The 21,702-nt window shown below is 34.5% G+C and overlaps 1 protein-coding gene and 1 non-coding gene across 3 annotated transcripts in view; one reads left to right on the forward strand and one right to left on the reverse strand.

The window, feature by feature from the left end:
* The window catches only part of DNAL1 (dynein axonemal light chain 1), a 40,202-nt gene that overhangs the window by 10,462 nt on the left and 8,038 nt on the right, over positions 1-21,702 (forward strand). For both annotated transcript variants that reach the window (XM_007184428.2, XM_057543851.1), the window contains exons 3-7: positions 1,307-1,416; positions 4,452-4,507; positions 10,057-10,112; positions 19,136-19,262; positions 20,140-20,280. In XM_007184428.2, coding sequence (XP_007184490.1) covers positions 1,307-1,416; positions 4,452-4,507; positions 10,057-10,112; positions 19,136-19,262; positions 20,140-20,280 — 490 coding nt within the window. The remainder of the gene's footprint in view (positions 1-1,306; positions 1,417-4,451; positions 4,508-10,056; positions 10,113-19,135; positions 19,263-20,139; positions 20,281-21,702) is intronic.
* Positions 15,880-15,952, reverse strand: TRNAR-CCG (transfer RNA arginine (anticodon CCG)). The gene has a single exon. It is a non-coding gene; the product is annotated as a tRNA-Arg (tRNA).

The following is a 21,702-nucleotide window of genomic DNA, read 5'->3' on the forward strand; positions in this document are numbered from 1 at the left end:
TTGTATAATAATGTATCTTTTGCTTTTGTAGCTGGGCTTTAAATAAAAAGTCTTTCAAGAAACTTGGTGTCTAGGGAAAATAGACAAAATGGGTAGGATAATGAAATATTTGAATTTTCGTTTTAGTGCTTATAAACTTCTTTGTACTCTAATTACATTAAAAATATATTTTTCTGCTTAGTTAGTGAAAGATCTGTTTTGTTTAATAAAAAAGTGTGGAGTAGGCTTAGTATTAGATTTGAATCCTTCAATCAGATTTTAGGATTTTATTTTATTTATTTATAATAACAAGTGGTTGGTTTTTTGGTTTGGTTTGTAGGTTCTATTTCTAGATTACATTATGGCCATAAATCTTTGACTTTAAGATTATTTGAAGACATCATGCTCATTCTTGCGCTCATTAACCCAACATTTATTAAGGATCTACTTGGTGTCAGTCTCCCATCTCCTAACCTATAAATGTATGGCACAGAAAAAATACTGAGTGAATGTGTATTAGATCTCTTTCAACTGATTATATATTTCCTATTATTGATGTGTTATGATTTGATTTTTTAAAAACAAGCCTCTTTTGTGTCTAATATCAGGTTATAGAAAATATAGGAAAGTAAGAAAATGGTCCCTGAGCTGTAGGATCTTCTTGTTTTGTTGGAGAGATAGAGCTAACTCTAAGTATTGATGTACTTAGAAACTATTATTAGGCAGCATATCCTGGTAATTAAAATTTAAACTGTGTACTTAGTACTGAAATTAAACTCTAAGGTAGAATTTAGTAGTAAATTATTGTAGAGCAAATAAATTTGACCTCAGCTTTGTCATAAAGAGAAAATCTTCCCAAATTCTTGGTATTTGGTGGTTCTAGCTCAGACTAAATTGTATATAGGAACAGAAGGATGAGATGACAGAAAGAGTTGATCTTATAGGTCTGAATCTGATACTTAGGAAAAGTTTGTTTAGGGAAAAGGAATTCTTCCCAGGAAAATGTTTTTGTTGTTGTGTTTTACTTTTGTTTATTAATTGATAGGCTCTAAAAGGATTTTTAAAATTACAGAAATAAAAGTTAGATTCTTTCCTCCTCTTTTCCATTTTGTTGAGACCTAAGAGTGAATTATCTGAATCAGCCATGTATAAGGCTAGTTATCAGGTTCAGTAAGTAAATGTTGTCAATAAGTGAACTGTCAAGAATGTACAGAATTATTGAGTTTTAATAATTGTTTTGAAATAAACGTTGAAAAACCTTGAGAAATTTTGGCCTTTTCTAGTTCCACATTTGGATTATTTTCTTCCAAATTAATTTTTATCATAGGAAGAGAAAACCAGTCAGAAGCCATCCGAAGCCAGAGAGATAAAGCTGTATGCCCAGATTCCCCCTATAGAGAAGATGGATGCGTCCTTGTCCACACTCTTTAATTGCGAGTAAGTTCTCTTGTCTTTCTTCGTCCTTTCTAGTATTGCTATTAAGTTTCACTTCCTTTTCTAAATACACAAACTAGAAAAATATATTTATTTTCTTGATCTTCATTTCCCTTCTTTCCTTCCTTCCTTCCTTCTTTCCTCCCTCCCTCCCTCCCTTCTTTCTTTCTTTCTTTTTCTGATTCTCGCTTTGGCAAAGCCAAACATAAAAGATTATTGGTTTCTAGGATTATTAATAGATTAATCCTGAATAATCCTGTACTGTATTTTTTTACAGTACAATTTTTACAATATGCCTGGAGAATAGAAATTTCCTTGTCTCTTAGGAGAAGCTAAATAACACAATTAAACTATTTCTCTGTCATAAAATCTAGTACTTTCCCTTTTAAGATTATCCACCAAAGTCAATACTATACTTACTCAGAGACATAAGAGATACTGCTTTAAAAAATACTTTTCAAACTATGAAAATACATTGTAAAGCACCTAGAAGGGCTTCCCTGGTGGCGCAGTGGTTAAGAATCTGCCTGCCAATGCAGGGGACACGGATTTGATGCCTAGTCTGGGAAGATCCCACATGCCGCAGAGCAACTAAGCCTGTGCGCCACAACTACTGAGCCTGCGCTCTAGAGCCCACGAGCCACAACTACTGAGCCCACGTGCCACAACTACTGAAGCCCACGTGCCTAGAGCCTGTGCTCCACAACAAGAGAAGCCACTGCACTGAGAAGCCCGCTCACCGCAACGAAGAGTAGCCCCTGCTCACCACAACTAGAGAAAGCCCGCGCACAGCAATGAAGACCCAAAGCAGCCAAAAATAAATAAATAAAATAAATTAAAAAAAAAAAAGAGCCCTCTTTAAAAGTCATGAGGGACACAAAATAATTAAAAAAAAAAAAAAACCTAGAAAATATTAAAAGCACAAAGGGAAGTAATATCAACCAAAATTGCACACCTTTTGAGAACCAGTGTTAGCATTTTGTTTTTTATTATTTTTTTAATTTTTTGGCCGCACTGCAGGGCATGTGGGATCTTAGTTCCCTGACCAGGTATCAGGGATCTCACCCCTGCCCCCTGCAATGGAAGCACAGAGTCTTAACCATTGGACCGCCAGGGAAGTCTCAGCATTTTGATATAGCACCTTCTAATTTTTTTTTCCGAATTGGGATCAAGTTACATTTATTTGTAATCCTATTTATCCAAGACTTTAAGTATCAGATCTATATTTATTCCTTTTAACTTATTTTCTAAATACACACTTTTTAGCAGGTTTCTGTGGCTAATTTGAGGCAATTATACCATGACACCTTGTAACCGTGCTCTCAGGCTGCAGTGTCTTGTCAGGGGTGTAGAATGTTACAGAATCAATTGGGGTTCCTTCTGATCTCTTCATCCTGTGTTTTTCTAACTGTGGTCCCCTGGCTACCTATATAAGAATCTCCTTGTGCAGTAGATAAGCCCCACTCCAAATTTATAGAAACAGAATCTACTGATGAAACTAGGTATCTGTATTTATAATAAGCAATCTGAATGACTCTTAGATGCATATTTGTGAACTCATGCATTAGACTAATACCTGTCTTTGGAATTAAAGGGAAAAGCAAATGTATTTAGTTATTGTATGCAACTTGTCCTTTGTGATGAGAACACAATGTATTACATAAAAACCCACCTTAGATGTGTTTTTGGCTTCAAAAATCATGATTTCAAAGAGCATTATTTCAAAGTGGTCAAATATCTTTTTATCATAAAGCCATTTCAAAGGCAAGCATTTGAGAAGGTTCTGTACCCCATACCAAAGTACCTTGGAAACTGCTTAGAAAGAGTCACCCTGTTCATATTTTTGCTGACACTCTTTGAGCAGGTTGCCTAAACAACAATTAAAGAATCATTCCCCAACCGTAGTCCCAGATTTTCCAGTCCATTTTTCACTTTAACTGGTTGTTCTTGAGAATGGGGAATGACTAGAAAATACACAGATTTGACCAGTAATTTACAGTGTACAGTAATTGCTTTTAGTGTTTCAACCAAAAAAAAAAAAAAAAGAAGAATTCCTCTTCAGGTCAAATCAGAAGGATAAGATCATATGTTCTAGAGTCAGTTTTTTGGCGTCTTAAATTTGCCTGTGCTACGTTCTGGTTGTATAATTATCAGGCAAATTGCTTAACATCTTTGTGCCTCAGTTTCCTCATTTGTAAAATTTGGATAATAATACTTATTTCATAGGATTGTTCTGATGGTTAAAATAGTTAATACATGTAAAGTACTTAGAAGAATACTAGGCACACATTAAGTGTTCAATAAAATTAGCTTTTATTATATTCTTTGCATGAAATTTACTAAGATATTAAACATTTTTGTCAAGAAAGGAAGATTAATAATGTGTAATTATGCTCCCTTTAAAAATTTGTTTTTATACAATTAAAGTATGTATAGGAAAAAAATCTAGAAAAATATATACAAACTATTAAAAGTCATTATCTCTGGAGGAATGTGTGGGGTGGTTAGGATTACATAACTTTTTATTATACACATATCATGGACATTTTCTCAAGTTGGTATGTATAGCCCAATCTTGTTTGCTTTAGTGGCAGATAGTATTTCATTATCTGTATTCCTCAGCTGATGGGTATTTATAAATTTTTTCCCACTTTTTTGCTATTACAATAATACAGTAAATAATCTAATTCATTTATTTTTTGGCATTTGTATTAGTATTTCAATAGGACATATTCCTAGAAATGAATTACTGGGTCAAAAATACATGCATTTAAAAATTTAATAGATAACACCAAATTACCCTCAAAAAGGTTTTTTTGATTTTATACAATAGTGTATATTAACTTTTGTAATCAGGGAAAAAGTATGAAGATTTCAAAATGAAGGAATACATGTCATGTCTGAGAGGGAAAAAAGGATTCAGTGTAAAAGGAAATGTGACTTAAATATCATCTTCTGTGGGTACTTGAGGAATAATTTCTGATATACCATTAACATTTTTTTCTTATTAATTCAAGTGTTCCTTTTTTTTTTTTTAGGAAGCTTTCACTGTCTACAAACTGCATTGAAAAAATTGCAAACCTGAATGGCTTAAGTAAGTGATCCACAGTAACAGATGGTTCTTGGATTTTGTAGTTATTTGGAATAAACATTCCAGAGGCACTACATAATCCTAGAAGCTGGCACCTGTTTTAACCACAGTAATTGTCAGATGTCAGAAAGAATATATAAACCATGTGTCTTATTTAATTATCCAAAGAAAAGTAGAGATAACATGAAACCTGAGCAGTTTAAAGATATTATAAAGTTTTTGTAGTGTTAGAATTGAAATATCTTAAATAGAAAATCAGGTTTTTTATATTTTTTTGTTCAGATTTATCTTATGTTTCATACTTATTGTATTTAAAATTTTATTCTTGACCATCCCTGTTTTTCCTGTGCTCCTTGTCTTTGTTAATGACATCGACACCTTCGCAGTTGCCAAGGCTCCTTGTGCTAGTTGCCTGTGGCTGCAGAAACTTGGTGGCTTAAAACTGCAGAAATGTATTCCCTCACTGTTCTAGAGGCCAGAAGTCTGAAATCAGTTTCACTGGGCCAAAATCAAGAGGGCCACACCTTCTCTAGAGGCTTCAGGGGAGAATCTTTTCCTTGCCTTTTCTAGATTCTGATGGCTGCCAGATTCCTCGGCTTTTGACTGTGTCACTCCAATATCTGCCTCTGTCGTCATATTGCCTTCTCCTCTTTTGTCTCTGTCATATCTTTCTCTGTCACCCTCTTATGAGGATACATGTGATTGCATTTAGGGAACACCTGGGTAATCAAGGATACTCTCCCCATCTTAAGATCCCTAACTTAATCACATCTGCAAAGTAATTTTTCCCCACGTATAGTAACATTCACAGGTTCTAGGGATTAGGATATAGGTATCTTTTGGTGAGCCATTATTTAGCCTATCATATTTCCCTTTACTTCCCTCAAGCCCTACATGCAAGTTCATCCGTAAGTCCTGTTAACTCTATTCTTTGAAAGAGCTCTCAAATAATTTGTTGCTTTTCCATTTCCAGGAGCTACAGCTTTAATTTAGACCCTCATCATCTCCCCCTTAGGTCATATTTTTTAGATGTTTTTTTATCACTTCCCACAGTAAGAAATACATTTGAATTAACGACTCAGTATATATATATTCATATGAATACACATATCAAATATAGCATATACATATGAACTGGATTAAAATTTGTAAAACAATATTTACCCTTATAGCATAGGTTCCAGTGTAAATTTTTTTAGCGTGATTTCATTGTTTTTTAAATGCTTGTCACAACCCACTAAGTTGATTTCACATGACCCACAGTTTGAAAAAACACTGCCTTACAACTTCTGTTATAGCCTCCCAGTTGATCTCCTTGTCTCCTATCTTTCTGTTCTTCCATTGACCTTCAGCACTGACACCAGAGTTTTCTTTTTAAAAATATTGTTCTCATTATCATTCCTCCAGATCAGAGACCTTTAATGCCTCCCCTTTGCCTAATAAAGACCAGATGCCTTAAGGTTGCATTCAGGGTCATCTAAAAGCTTGTGACATCCTTTTCACACCCAAACATATAATTCTTTTTTTATGACTTTGTGCACTTGTTAATGCAGTGCTTTTCACTGAGAACAGCCCCTTCCTCTAGCAGGAAAACCCTACAAGAAACAAAATTAAGATTAAGAATGCCAAGTTTAAATGTCATTTAGAGGGAGACCCCTAAAGACTTCTTTAGTGTCCATCATCATAATAATTACTCTTTCTTGGGAACATTTATAACAGTCTACCTTAGATTATAATAATAATTACTTACTTCATATAGTTATTGTGAAGATTAAATGAGTAGTGTGTATAAAGTTCTTAGAATAGTGCTTACTGCATATAAATGCTCAAGAAATATTAGCTGTTATTATAGTTAGTGAGGAATATGTTCTGTCTCTTCAGATAATGAGCTCCTTGAGGGCAAATATCACATCTTATTAATCTTTCTCTCTTCTATTCCAAATCTCCATCCCCCCCCAGTACCGTACTCAAAGGTGCACTCAGTATTTACATAGTGCTGGAGAGGAAGTGTTCACTATTAGAGTTGTGTATAAGATGATTCCGTCTATTCCATTTTTCACTGACTCATTAAACAATTTATATTTCATTTTATTCCCTATTCTTTGTCTGTATTTGAAATAACTTGCTTAAAGGAGACTAAATTGATAACATATTATTTATCAGTATGGATAACATGCTTTTCTTTCATAAAAACATGACTATGACAATATGAAAATGAAAATATGAAATACCTTCTATATAAGGCTGGTAATGGGTTTGAACTCATATTCTCTTTGGTCAATTGGTAGTGACTCTCAGGAAAGTCGTATGAAGAAGAGTTCCAAAAATTCAGTGGAAAAGAGTACCTTGATCAATTATTGATGACTGATGTAGGCATGGAATGAGAGAGAATAGGCATTTGTACCATGTATTTGCTATATTTGATGCATCTCATTTTAGTTCTGCTTATAACAAATGGTATTTCTGCAGTCTATGGAGAGAATACACTTTGTCTGTGACTATGAAGCAAAATGAAGCCAACTGATTCATGCAAGAGATTGAATATATGATGCTAGCTTGCCTCCCACCCCTTTCCTTTCATGAGCACTATAGTCTTACCTACTACGCTGTGATAAGAGGATCTGAAATAAGTAGGTATTCCTATTTAACAGTGGGGTTATAAGGCAGAATAACCCTAACAGCAGTATATATTGTTTCAAAACTGAGACTACAAAACTGTATGACATGACTATGTTCAAAACTGTGACTAAAAAGCTGTACAATGTGAATATTAATACTCTCATATTAAAGATTAGAAAGTAAAGTTTCTTGGTAAAAAAGTATACTCCTTCAGTTTACTAAATAAGTAAACATAAAACTTTAAGATATTGTTTTGATTTTCATCAGGACCTAAGAAGAAAAAAACAGTGTTTTCCTTCTAGTGGTGCTCTCTACTTATGCAGCATATAAAATATGGAAAATGCATAATTCTGTAATGTTAGAAGAGTTAATCTATTGTTTGATATCATTATTTACTTCCCCGTACAGCAATAAGTAAGATCTCTTTAGCCTTTCATTGCCATTTTCATGTGCATTTTTAAAAAAAGGAGTTGTGTGTATTTAAGTTAGATACTATCTTTAAAAGATTTGTATATATCAGTTATCTCTAATTTCTGAGATCAGTTCTTATCTTAGTTGACCTAAGTGTATTTTGACATGGATGATTTCTTTTCTCTTTGAAGCAATTTCAGTATTGGATTTCTAGGACACTGTACCCTTCTGATTTTCTCCTGCCTTTTTGGCTACTTCTTCCCAGTCTCATGTCCTCAAATTTTAAATGTTGGAGTATCTGGGGACTCAGTTCTTGGATCTCTTCTCTTTTCTATCTTCACCTACTCCCTAGATTATCTCATCCAGATCATGGTTTTACCATCTATATGCTGATGGCTCCCAAATTTATATCTCTAGTCCATACATCTCCTCTGAACTCCAGATTCACACATTCAGTTGCCCGACATTTCCATTGGATGTCTACTGGACATCTCATACTTAACATGTCCAATACTGAGTCCTGATGTCCTTCCCCAGCCCTAGCTAACCCAACTTCTTGTGTGTCTGTCTCAGATAGTGACAACTGCATTCTTCTAGTTGCTCAGGCCAAACTCCTTGGTAATATCTTGACTCCTCTCTCACTATATATATGCCTGATACACACACACGTACATCATTTATTTGTACTTACCATGGATTAAGCCTTGTGCTGAATATTTTAGACAATTATCTCATTTAATCCTTATACTCTTATAAGGTAGATCCTATACTTCCTCATTTTACATATGACAAAACTGAGATTCTAAGAGGTTTGGTTACTTCCCTAGAGAGTTAGGATTGGAACTCAGTTATGGATTTGTGCTCTTAACCATTGAATTATGGATGTTATAGAACAGTGCCATCCAACAGAATTATCTGCACTGTCCCAATACAGTTGCCACTAGCCATATGTAGCTATTAGGCTCTTGAAATGTGATTAACGTGATGGAGAAACTGAATTTTTTATCGTATTTAATTTTAATTAAATTAAATATCCACATGTGGTTAGTAACTACCATACTGGACAGCATAGTTATAGAAGTTTAAGTTGTGAAAATTAAATGTATAACTTATGCATAAGTAATCACAGTAGTTTTCTAGGACAGAAGTGAGGTTTCCTGTGTTTTACTAGAAATCTTTTATTTTAATTTTGAAAAATAATGTATGTACATGGTTTTATGCAAATAGTTCAGAAGACGGTACAGTTAACAATGTCTTCCTCCAGGGGCTTCCCTGGTGGTCCAGTGGGTAAGACTCCACGCTCCCAATACAGGGGGCCTGGGTTCGATCCCTGGTCAGAGAACTAGATCCCCCATGCATGCTGCAATTAAGAGTTTGCATGCAGCAACTAAGAGTCCGCATGCCACAACTAAGAAGCCCACATGCCTCAACTAAAGATCCCTCATGCCGCAATGAAGATCCCGTATGCCGCAACTAAGACCCGTTGCAGCCAAAATAAAATAAATAAATAAATAAATAAATAAATAAATAAATAGAAATAAAAATATCTTCCTCTGACCATAGACTGACTCTCAGTTCCTCCCCCAAACCAACCACTGTTTCTACTTTTCTCTTCCAGAAATAGCCTATAGATATAAAAATAGAAACATTCTTTTAAAAAATACAAATAGACATTTTTTAACCAATCACAATTTAATTATTTTAAAAAATGAAAGCAAAAGATTTTTAAAATACTGATTCATTTGATTTCACTTCTAATCCTTTGTGGAGCAAGGTGGACCAAACATGAATATGTTTTCTATTTTCTAGTGTAAGTCCTCATATTATAAGAGATTTGAAATATATATGCTCCCAAATTTAAAGTTCAAATCTTCTTTACTCTTATTTTATCCTTATAATATTAAAACCATGCATTTCAAATAGCTAACCATTTAAAATTTAACATTGGCATGATGTGCAATTGTAGTTGTAGTGGTTACCTTAGTGATATGTCTATGTTATTTCTTACTTGATTACCATGTTTTATTAATACAGCCTTTTTTATTATATAAGGATATTATATAAGTGTATTTTTTTAATTAAAAAAATTATTATTATTTTTTAAATTTTTGGCTGCATTGGGTCTTCGTTTCTGCACATGGGCTTTCTCTAGTTGCAGCGAGCGGGGGCTGCTTTTCGTTGCGATGCATGGGCTTCTCATTGCGGCGGCTTCTCTTGCTGTGGAGCATGAACTCTAGGCGCACGACTTCAGTAGTTGTGGCACGCGAGCTCAGTAGTTGTGACTCAAGGGCTCTAGAGTGCAGGCTCAGTAGTTGTGGCACATGGGCTTAGTTGCTCTGTGCATGTGGGATCTTCCTGGACCAGGGCTCAAACCCGTGTCCCCTGCATTGGCTGGCGGATTCTTAACCACTGCGCCACCAGAGAAGTCCCTATATAAATGTATTAAAGCTTTATTATATTAGATTTATAACAATTGTGTAATATGATTCTAATAAACCAAAATTGTTTTCTTTCCTCTACAGAAAACTTGAGAATATTGTCTTTAGGAAGAAACAACATAAAGAACTTAAATGGACTGGTAAGTTGTTATTTATTACTTAAAAAAGCATACACTCTTTTTCTTGAGTATTCAAATAATACTTGTCTGTTGCAGAAACTTTACAAAATAGAAAAGCAAATATAAAAATTACCTATAAACCACTGCTAACATTTTGATTGACATCTTTCTTGCCTTTTTTTCCTATTATTTGGTGGGTATGTAGAGAATGAAATCATACCATATATATTGTCTTGCATCTCTTTTTTTTACTTAGTATATAAAGATCATTTTTTCCATGTCATTCATTCATTCAGCAAATTCATTCAATATATTTACTGAATGCCTGCTTTTAGCCAGGCACTGTTCTAGGCACTAGAGATACAGCAGGATATAAAATAAAGTCCTTGCTCTCATTGAATTTAAATTATAGTGGAGGGAGACAGACTAGAAAATAATTGTATAATAATACATCAGGTGGTGATGAATGCAATGAAGATAAATGAGACATATATATTCCAAATAGATAATTATTTCCATTAAATTTTACTGTTAAAAGTTATCTCAAGTTTCTGCCTGGCCAGAAAATTTTAAATTCTAATTTTATATTTTCCTAATTTATATATTTTTCCAAATTTATGTTATCTTCCTATGTGGTTAACATGCCATCTCTGTCTTTATAGCATTTATATGGATTTTATGGTGCTCATGGAATAAAATATAATTATTGATTTAAAAAAAACAAAAACAAAAATGAGGCATATAAGAGAACGTAGATTGATGGGAAGTCCTCTCTAAAAGTGAGAATGTAGGCTCTAGAGCTGACCAAGGGACCAGTGCTCCAGACTGAAGAGGGACAGCAAGTGCAGATGTCTTGAAACTGAAGCTCCTTGGTATGCTTGAGTAAGAGCAAGAGTTGAATGAGGGAGAATTGTCCTCAGTGGTGAGAGGGAGCCAAGAACCAATCCTTATAGGACTTGGTAAGATTTTAGATTTTTTTCCAAGTGGCTTGCAAAGCCATTGGAGGTTTTTGATCAGAGGATGTTATTTAAGTTTTTAAAATAATTTTCAACCATACTTTTTTAATGACAGCATAATATTCTGTTTTATTGATGTACCATAATTTATTTAAATAAGTTATTATTCATTATTTATTTCCAGTTTGGAGTTATTATAATCAATGCTGTTATAAATCTCCTTTTAGCTATATTATTGCACACATCTATGAATAATTCCTTGGATAAATTCCTTGAAATGGAATTGCTGGGTCAAAAGTATGAATTTCTTTTAAGGCTTTTGTGACATATTATCAAGTTACCCTTTGGAAAGCTTGTAACAATTTATACTACCATCAATAATGTATGAGGGTTTTCATTTCCCTTTACCAACCTTGGGCATTTTTAAATTTTTTAAAGTTTTTGACAGTGTATTTTATTTGTATATTTATTGGCCATTTGAATTTCCTTGCAAAGTTGAGATGAAACAATATTGTAAAACTAGGCAATTTCAGAAAAGATGAAACTAATTTCTTTTTCTTGTGTATGTTCCCCAAAAGATAATAATTTTTTTAAAGTGCTGATTGTTAAATACTTCATAAAAACCCTGAAATATTTTGTCACTTGGGTTTCCTGTCCCCCCCTAAGCCCGATAACTCTAGCTTGTTCTTCATAAGAGTCAATGAGGCTGAAACTGCAGTGCTTCCCAACAATAACCTCCCAAGACCAGACAGGCTAAAATGACCATTCCCCTCCCCCACCCATTACAGAAACAGCCAAAACAGGTGAATAGGAGTCAGTGTTCAGAGGTGCAATTTTGGAATTATCTTGAATTATCTGATAATATTCCCACATCTACATGTCTACTTACTGACATAAATTTATAAAATGCTTGGAAATTCTTAGAGATTACATTCTGTAGTTAAATAAAGGGAGTTTTCTCCCCCAAAACAATAACCAGTAGATGAATTATTTGCTTTCTAGCTAGATATGATGAATAAAATCCTAATGATCTATAAAAAAATTTTTTTTTGATGTTCTAAATGATTGGTAAATGTAACGACATTTTGCCTTCTCTTCATTCTGTGAGCCTTAGATGGTAAAAATGTCATATATAGGGACATTATTCATAATGGATAAAATATTAAATTATAGTACAAAAATTCAGAATTTATTATACTTCAGGCTAAACATTACTTTGAATTATCTGAAAAGGAAGAGTTTGCAAATAAATATACCCCTAAATTTTTAGGGCCAGTATGATAAATGCTTGATGTTCCCCCAGGTATTTACAGAACACCAGATTCTCAACTATTGATATGGTGTATAATTTCTCCCAATAAATGTAATATATACCTAGAAACCACAAAGAAATTGTAAATATAGGATTAAAGGCATGTATGGCGATATTATCTAGCTGAACCATCATTTACTTAGATCTCTTTACTTTCTATAGACTGCCATCAATAACCCCCAACAGTTGGTTTTTTCCCCAGGATGTATGTATGTGTGTGTGTGTGTGTGTGTGTATACATACACCAAAAACATTTAACCAGTCCAAAAGGTTTACTACTTATGCAAAGACTAAAGAAAAATACGTCTCCGTAGGGATACAGATGGTGGACTTCAAATAGGTTCACATGCTAACTGAGTTATTCATCTAGACACATCAGCCTCATAGCATGATTTGAATAGCTGCCTCAGTAAGTTACAAATAACTACTCTAATATGTGAAACATGGAATGTTAAATTGAAGAAAAGGAGTCTATTTAAAACTACTTAGGAAAACTGACTATTAAGTTACATTATAAGCCTGTTCTTATATGTGATTGGCTGGCCTCTGCTTTCCTTTCGGATCTCATTTCATATTACTTTTCTTCCAAGTTGGTAATCTCCAGCCACTGGCCTTCTTTCTCTTCCTTGAACATGCCAGGTTCATTCCCACCTGAGGACATTTGTACTTGCTGTTTCCTCTGCCTTAAAAAACTCTGTTACCCTGGATTTCCACATTACTGGCTCCTTAACTTTCACACTTCAGTTCAGATGTCACTTCCTCAAAAGAGACCCAACTATCCTATATATAAAGCAGTCCTCTAGACAATAACTCTTATCACCTATAATTTTTTTCCATTTTTCTTATTTGTTTATTCTCTTTCCCTCTCTCTGTCTCTCCTTCTGTCTCTGTCTCTTTCTCTCTGTGTCACACACACACAAATCCTGATAAGCAAGTCAGTTCTGTTCATCACCATCTACACTGGTGCTTGATACATGTAGTAGGCACTCTATAAATATTTATTGTGACTTAATAATGCTTTGTAATATTACTAATTAGAAAAACTATTAGGTTAAAATTTTAATTCTAAGAGTAATAGATGTAATTGTATTTAAAAAACAAATCAAGCAATTCATAAATGTATGAAATACACTGTGAAAGTCTTTCCTCTCCCTACCTCTTCAAGTCCATGAGGTAACAGAAATAATATTGGTATACTTTATATTTTTTTCTGTGCACAAATAAACAGATATCTGTGTGTGTGTGTGTGTGTGTGTGTGTGTATGCATGTGTATGCATGTGAGTGTGTGTGTAATATATATTTGTACTGATAATATACTGGGCATATTTTTCCTGATTTTTCATTCAATAATGTATCAGGAATATCCTTCCATGTAAAAACGGCAGATCTAATGCATTCTTTTCAATAGCTGTTGTCTTCTACATTATCAGTATATGGCAATGTATTTAACTATTCATATACTGCTGAACATTTAGAGTATTTCCAGATATTTTATTGAGGAAGGGGCGTCTGTCTCTCTTTTTTTTGCTATTACAAATCATGCTGTAGTGAACATCTTTTTACATATATCCTTTAGCAGTTATTTGAATCTTTACATGGGCTAGATTCCTAAAAGTAGAAAAGCTGAGGTTATTTTTGTGCATTTACATTTTTGACAAGTACCTCAGATTGCTCCCACAACGCTTATGCCAGTTTCCACTTCCATCAATGGTATAAGGGTGAGGATTACTCCCTCCACCCTCAACATCCCTGAGTATTATCCATATTTTTAATATTTGCCAATATGATAGGCAAAAAGGGAGTATTACATTGTTTTAATCTGTATTCTTTAGTTAGTTGTGACTTTGAACATCTTTTTATATACTTATTGGTTATGCATGTTTCCTCTTTTGGAAATTGACCTAACCTTTTTTACCCATTTTCTACTTTTATCTTTTCCTTATTAAATTCTAGGCACTCCTCAATATTCCTAATATTTATCCAGTATTGATAATGTTATTCCTATTATTGTTGTTACATTTATGAGCTGTGTAGCAGACTCTTTACATGCATTATCTCATTTGAAACTCACAACAAGTAGATAATATCCTCATTTTAAGATAAAAAATCCTCAGTCCTCATTTTAAGATAAAGAAACTGAGGCTCAGATAGTTATGTAAAATGCCCAGGTATAGTGAACAGGCACTGTTAAACCCTATTGCTGAGGTGAACAGTCTGTCAATAGCTATCAGTGTCTTCAATGTGTATTTAGTTTGTCCCAACTATTCTATATCGAGGAGTTTTTCATACTCACATACATGAACAAAGAAGGTGGACCAAGTACATTCATTGAAATATAGCTTGTATAAAAGACTGCAACAATCTAAGTGCCTATCAGTAGTAGACTAGCTAAACAAAATATATCAAGGGGGAAAATGAGGTAGGACTTACCTATATGTGCTGAAATAGAATAATTTGCAAAGTATATTATTAAATGAAAAGAAGCAAAGTGGATATTTCTCTGTACATATATGCATAGAATATTTCTGATGATAGCTGTTACCTCTGGGGAAGGGAACGGGCGTGGGTGAGAAAGAGACTTTTCATTATACTTGTTTGCACTATTTGATTTTTGTTATGTTGTTATCTTGTGTGTTACTCTTTTTTAAAAAATATTTTATATTTTTATTTAGGTGATGATTATGTATGTTACTCTTTAAATTAAAAAAAAACAACTAATGATCCCCCCTCAAAATACAAACAAAATATTTGTGCACTCATATTCATAGCAGCATTATGCACAATAGTCAAAAGATGGAAGCAACCCAAGTGTCCATCTACAAATGAATAGCTAAACAGACAAAAGAAAAGATGATGAAGGAGAGAAAAAGGGCAGGAGGGAAAAGGAAAAGGTGGAGGACTTAGTCAAATCTAGGCAATCTGATTGCAATTTCCACACTGCAATTTAATGCAAAGTTTTCAGAATTATTTAATATATTTTCTCTTAGTTTGTCACTTGTCTTTTTACTTTATTCATAGTTGCCATATGGAGTTTTAAAATTTTTATTTGTCAAATCTTTATAACATCTGTGTTTTGTATCTTATATAGGTCTTCACTTCTAGATTATAAAAAAATCATCTTATATTTTCTTTTAGTACTTCTATTGTTTTTTAAGTATAAATTTAAAAAGTTTATACCTTTAATCCATCTGGAGTTTATTTTTGCAAATTGCATGTGACAGATATCAGACCTTATTTTTTTTCCTCCAAATGGTTAGCCATATATTGAAAAGTCTCCTTTTCCTACTGTTTGGAAATGCCACATACTAAATAAACTCTTGTATATGCATGGGTAGGTTACTGGATGGTCAAGTTTCTTTCTTTCTTTCTTTTTTTAAGGCTAATCCTTTTGGCAAGTGCTTTTTATTTATTTATTTAAAATATTTACTTATTTATTTAGGCTGTGCAGGATCTTTAGTTGAAACATGCAGACTTCTTAGTTGCAGCATGCGGATCTTAGTTGCGGCATGTGGGATCTAGTTCCCTGACCAGGGATCGAACCTGGGCCCCCTGCATCGGGAGCGTGGAGTCTTACCCACTGGACCACCAGGGAAGTCCCTCAAGTTTCTTTCTGTTTGTTGTGTTACCTATATATTTCAGCTCCAATATCATGTTGCTTTACATTTCTTTCGCTTTATAATATGTTTTGATATCTATTGAGAAAAGTCCTCTCTCTTTGTTCAAAATGTTTGTGGCTTTTCTTGGACATTTACTCTTCAAGAGAAACTTGAAAATCAGCCTATCAAGTTCATAAAAAATAAAATCCCATTGGAAGTCTTAGTAGAGTTGCATTGAATCTATAGATTGACTTGGAGAGAATTGATTTCTTTTCATTTTAGAAAACCGAACCTCTATACCTATTAAACAGTAACTTCCCATTGTCTCCTCACCACCAGCAACCACCATTCTACTTTCCGTCTCTATGAATTCGACTACTCTAGATAGCTCATATAAGTAGAATCATACAGTATTTGTCTTTTTGTGACTGGCTTAGTTCACTTAGCATAATGTCCTCAAGTTTCATCCATGTTGTAGTATATATCAGAATTTCTTTCCTTTTTAAGGATGAATAATATTCTGTTGTATGAATAGACCATATTTTGTTTATCCATTCATCCATCAACGAACACTTGGGTTGTTTCTTCCTTTTGGCTCTTGTAAATTATGCTGCTATGAACATGGGTATCCAAATATCTCTTTGAAACCCTACTTTAAATTATTTTGGATATATGCCCAGGAGTGGGATTGCTGGTTCATAATGTTTTTAATTTTTGGATGAACTGCCAAAATGTTTTCCATAGCATCTACACCATTCTACATTCACACCAACAGTGCACAAGGGTTCCAATTTCTCCATATCCTTGCCAATACTTGTTATTTTCTGTTTGTTTGACAGTAGTCATCCTAACAGGTATGAGGTGCTAGCTCATTGTGCCAGCCTCCTTATTTTACAGAGTTAGAAACTAAGAAGAGAAGTGATTTATTCACATGCAGAAGCAGACCAGTTTGCTAAATGCCTGTTCATTCAATGTACAGTTCTCCAAAGGGCTAGTTTATTGAATGACAGATTTCACTGAATTGAGTCACACAGACTTAGCCAGTTTTTAGTGATTAACATTCACCAGATTGCTTCACCAAAGTTTGTCTTTATTACCTACTTAAAATATATAGAAAATTGTGTTGCTTGGAATGGTTTCAACACCTTTTAAAGTTTTCTTTAAGATTTTATTTAGTATTAATTTTAGTGCAGCTGTTTTATCCCAGCTGTTAGATTTGTCAGTCCATCTTTGTAGAATGTCAGTTTCATATTTTAGACACTGATCACTTCTCAAATGATTAAAACACATAAAAATAGTAATCTAATTGAGTTGGGTAGTGAATTGTTATATTTAGGGAAGTAGGAAAAACAGTGGACTAGATTGAAAATGTACTGAAAGACAAAACTATGCCCTGGACACCCAAAATCTATACAACATTTGTTAGTCAATATACATAAGAAATTCTCATTCTGCAATGAGAATTTATATTCCCAAGTAAAGTCCCCAAATGCACAGAACTTTGGTCGTGGCAGAACAGCTGCATCCAAATGGCTGAAAACTAAACTGAAACTCAATTAATGCTTGTAAGGAATGAACAAAGCACAACAGACATCTTCAGAAGTTATCCTGTCTAAAGTAATTTCTATCCTATCCTATCTAAAACAAATTGCTATAATTTGTAAGTAGTTAACCAGTTTTTCAGTAAATCAGTAAAAGAGTAAATTCAGCAAATTGGCTGTTTGGAGAATTGATCAAATTGGCTAGGTGAAAACTGACCAAGAGTCCTCATCTGCACATGTAAAACGACACTAAGTAAGTGGCAGAACCCAGAATTGAGCCTAAACTTTCTAATTAGTATTATTTAGTCACTATTTTTTCTGCTGCCTCACACTTTCAGTGCCAGGATGGACTGATTTAAAAAGTTTCTTTTACTTCGAAATTGTTGTTTCTTCTACTGAGAAAGTTGAAACTAAGATGAATTGTGGGCCTTGGGATGACATACAGAACTAACTCAGACCACTCCATTCTCAGCTTTTCCCCTTGGTTCCATCTGTATGGAAAATGCATTAATGATCTTTATCCAGAGTACATTTTTTCTCTTTATAGTCTGCAAAGGGACAGTTACCAGGACATAGACCTGGGTAAATTCTTTAGGGTTAAGAGGGGATTGAGCATCGAATTGATTCTGCCTAGTCATTTTTTTGTTTTTTAAGGAACAAATAATCACTACATTTTGTCTTTTGTATATGGAAGAAGGAAAAGTTTTTGTGCCACTATTGATTGTATCTAGCATTTAAGGGTCAGTGTGACATAATCATTATAGTATAATGAAAAGACTATGGGTTTTAAGTTGAGTTTTTTTTTTTTTTTTTAAGTAAAAGTTTTGGTATATTTACTTTAGTTACTATATTGTTCTGGTAGTTAAGTTGAGTTTTATACATCAGAAAAAATAAGGTGAATTGATGCATAGATAGCAGGATGGATAGATGGACCAGATATGTGACAGGAAAAGGATAGTAGAATGTTAATGGTAGAAGCTGGGTAGTAGATATATGGGTATTTACTATAATATTCTTTCAACTTTTTTACGTTTGAAAGTTTTCATAATAAATGTTTTTTAAAAACCCTGAAATTTAGACATAGGTCTACTATTTAATAACATTGTTGGGAATTCCTTGGTGGTCCAGTGGTTAGGACTGCGCGCTTTCACTGCCGTGGGCTTGGGCTCTATCCCTGGTAGGGGAACTAAGATCCTGCAAGCTGCGTGGTGCAGCCAAAAAAAAAAAAAAAATAGCATTGTGAGCTTAGAAAAATCCCTTAATCTATCTAGAATATCTAGAATAGAAATCAAATAACCTGCTTTGCCTATCTTAATTAAATAAGGATCAAATAATACAATGTATAGGGAAGTAATTTGAAAAGTGTATTATTCAATAAAAATGATAAAATAGTGCTCTTATTTCCCCTCTTGGTGATTTCAGTAGCTATTCTTAGTTCAGATCAGTTTGAAGAGAGGAAGAAAATGTTCTACTTGGCTTTCCTAATGAGAAAAAACTCCCACACAGCCTTCAGCTCTCCTGCTGTGGACAGGTTGGTCTCAGTTCTCTCTGAAGGCCATTGTCTTTATGTTTATGAGGAAGGGGACAGAAGGAAAAGCTTAAAAATAAGTATGTAAATCAAACTGCTTTCTTTTTCAGGAAGCAGTAGGGGACACGTTAGAAGAACTGTGGATCTCCTACAATTTTATTGAGAAGTTGAAAGGGATCCATGTAATGAAGAAATTGAAGATTCTTTACATGTCTAATAACCTGGTGAAAGACTGGGGTAAGTGAGGCTGGCTCTTTGCTAACCTTCTACCTCATGTTTATAGAAAATAGCCCTATAGGGAACAAGATACGAAATGGGGACATTTCTTTCTAAGCACAGAGGGAAATAGCTTATAGGAGTTCCTATATTTCATCTAAACACTTGAAATTTACATTTAAATATTTACTTAGAATGATTATAATTGAATAGGTCCTGGTCCTATTAATCATGAAAAAAATTAAACTATTGTCCAAAGGCCAAAAGGAATCGGTTTAATAATTCTTGAGTGGAAGACTTATTTAACGTATATATTGCTTTTCTTTTTTATTGTACATTATCCATTTAGCATTTTAAAGCCCTATTGTGTGCCATGAACTATGCCAGGCTGTTGAGCTACATAGTTGAATAGGACATTATCCCTGCCCTCAAGGAGTTCACAGCTTAGTGGGAAAGATTAGTTTATGAGTTAATAATTAGAAAACTGTGTGATAAGTTCTACAACAGAGGCTTGAATGAGTTGCTTTAAGAATTTAGAGATGAGAGAATGGGTAGAGACAAAGGCAGTTTAGCTCAGCTGATACTGATGTAGTACAGTATAGAGAAGACCTGTCACTGGAGATTGATTTGTTGATTCTGAACCTCATTTCCTCTTCTTATCCCATCCTTAGATTAGCATAAAGGTAGAAGAGGTACATCTCGCTTTCCCTCCCTTTCCATAGTGTCTTCAGAGAATGACTTCATATGGTATCATTTCCCCTACTTCCTTCAAAATCTTAAACAACGAATTGTTCTGAATAGTCACAAACTGAGGGCTAGTGATACTGGGATTCACCCTTCAAAATCATAAGAGTAAAACTTGCCATTTTAATATGGAATGTATTCTTTGTACTTGTAGGTGAATTTGTGAAGCTGGCAGAACTACCATGCCTAGAAGACCTGGTGTTTGTAGGCAATCCCTTGGAAGAGAAACATTCTGCTGAAGGGAACTGGATTGATGAGGCAACCAAGAGAGTGCCCAAACTGAAAAAGCTAGATGGTGAGTGACTCTGGGCCAGCTTGGAAATGTTTTCTGGGTGTAAGAATTGAATTTGTAGTGCGGAATCATGAAAAGGAGCAAAACTAAAGAAAATGATAGGTTATCTCTGGTCTCCAAGGCCATTTCTGTCCATAGGAAATTTTGTGGTCCCAGTTTGGGCCAGAGTGAGATGAAAGACTTCTAGAATATTTAGACTGGTATAAGATCATCCCTAAACCAAAAGCTTATAAGAAAGCTGGGTTTATTCTCAAGTCCCAAACGTATTATTTTGCAAAATAATTAGATATAAATAGTAAGGAGTTGATTTTTCACAATTGGATCAAAATTGTAATGTTCTCTCTCCCTCTCCCCCCTAATTTTAGTTTCTCAATACTTAAGATAGGTGAAAATGTCAGGAGAGATCCCTGACTGACCGGGTTCAAGTCCCAGTTCTAGCTTTTTTGTCATTGGGCTGGTTAATTCATCTCACCAAACTTTGTTCTTTTGTCATCTGAAAACCAGAAATGATAAAAGAGTCACAGACCTCCCTGGGTCTTTCCTCCTTCCAGTGGTCCTATGAGGAAGCCAGGCCATTTTTACCTTAAACCTACACAATGTTATATATCAATCATATCTCAATAAAGTTGGGGGGAAAAGATAATGAACATATATATCACCCCCAAAAATTTCCTTTTGCCTCTTTGTAATCCCTCCCTCCTGCTGCTCACCACCATCCCTCCCAAGGCAGTCACTGATCTGCTTTCTGTCCCTATAGATTAGTTTGTATTTTATAGAGTTTTATATAAATGGAATCATGCAGAATGTTCCCTTTTTTCCCTCTGGTTACATACCTAGCGGTAAAATAACACAGACAGTAGATTGCCTCTTGTGGGAGGTACAGGAATAAACAGGAAGATGCAAACAGGTTTCTTAGATACTGGTGATGTTCTGTTTCCTAAACTGGGTGGTGGGTATACAATAATTGGTTTTGTTACTCTTTTTTTTTTTTTTTTTAAAGTTTTACTTGATTTTATTTATTTATTTATTTTATTTTTGGCTGTGTTGGGTCTTCGGTTCGTGCGAGGGCTTTCTCCAGTTGCGGCAAGCGGGGGCCACTCTTCATCGCGGTGCGGGGACCGCTCTTCATCGCGGTGCGCGGGCCTTTCTCTATCGCGGCCCCTCCCGTCGCGGGGCACAGGCTCCAGACGCGCAGGCTCAGTAGTTGTGGCTCACGGGCCCAGCTGCTCCGTGGCATGTGGGATCTTCCCAGACCAGGGCTCGAACCCGTGTCCCCTGCATTAGCAGGCAGATTCTCAACCACTGCGCCACCAGGGAAGCCCGGTTTTGTTACTCTTTATTTATATTGTATCTATATGAATGAATATTTCATAATTTAAAATAAAATAGAACAAAAGAGAGGGTACATTAGAGCCTTGGACTTCA

This window comes from Balaenoptera acutorostrata, chromosome 3 (assembly GCF_949987535.1).
Source record: "Balaenoptera acutorostrata chromosome 3, mBalAcu1.1, whole genome shotgun sequence".
NCBI lineage: Eukaryota > Metazoa > Chordata > Mammalia > Artiodactyla > Balaenopteridae > Balaenoptera > Balaenoptera acutorostrata.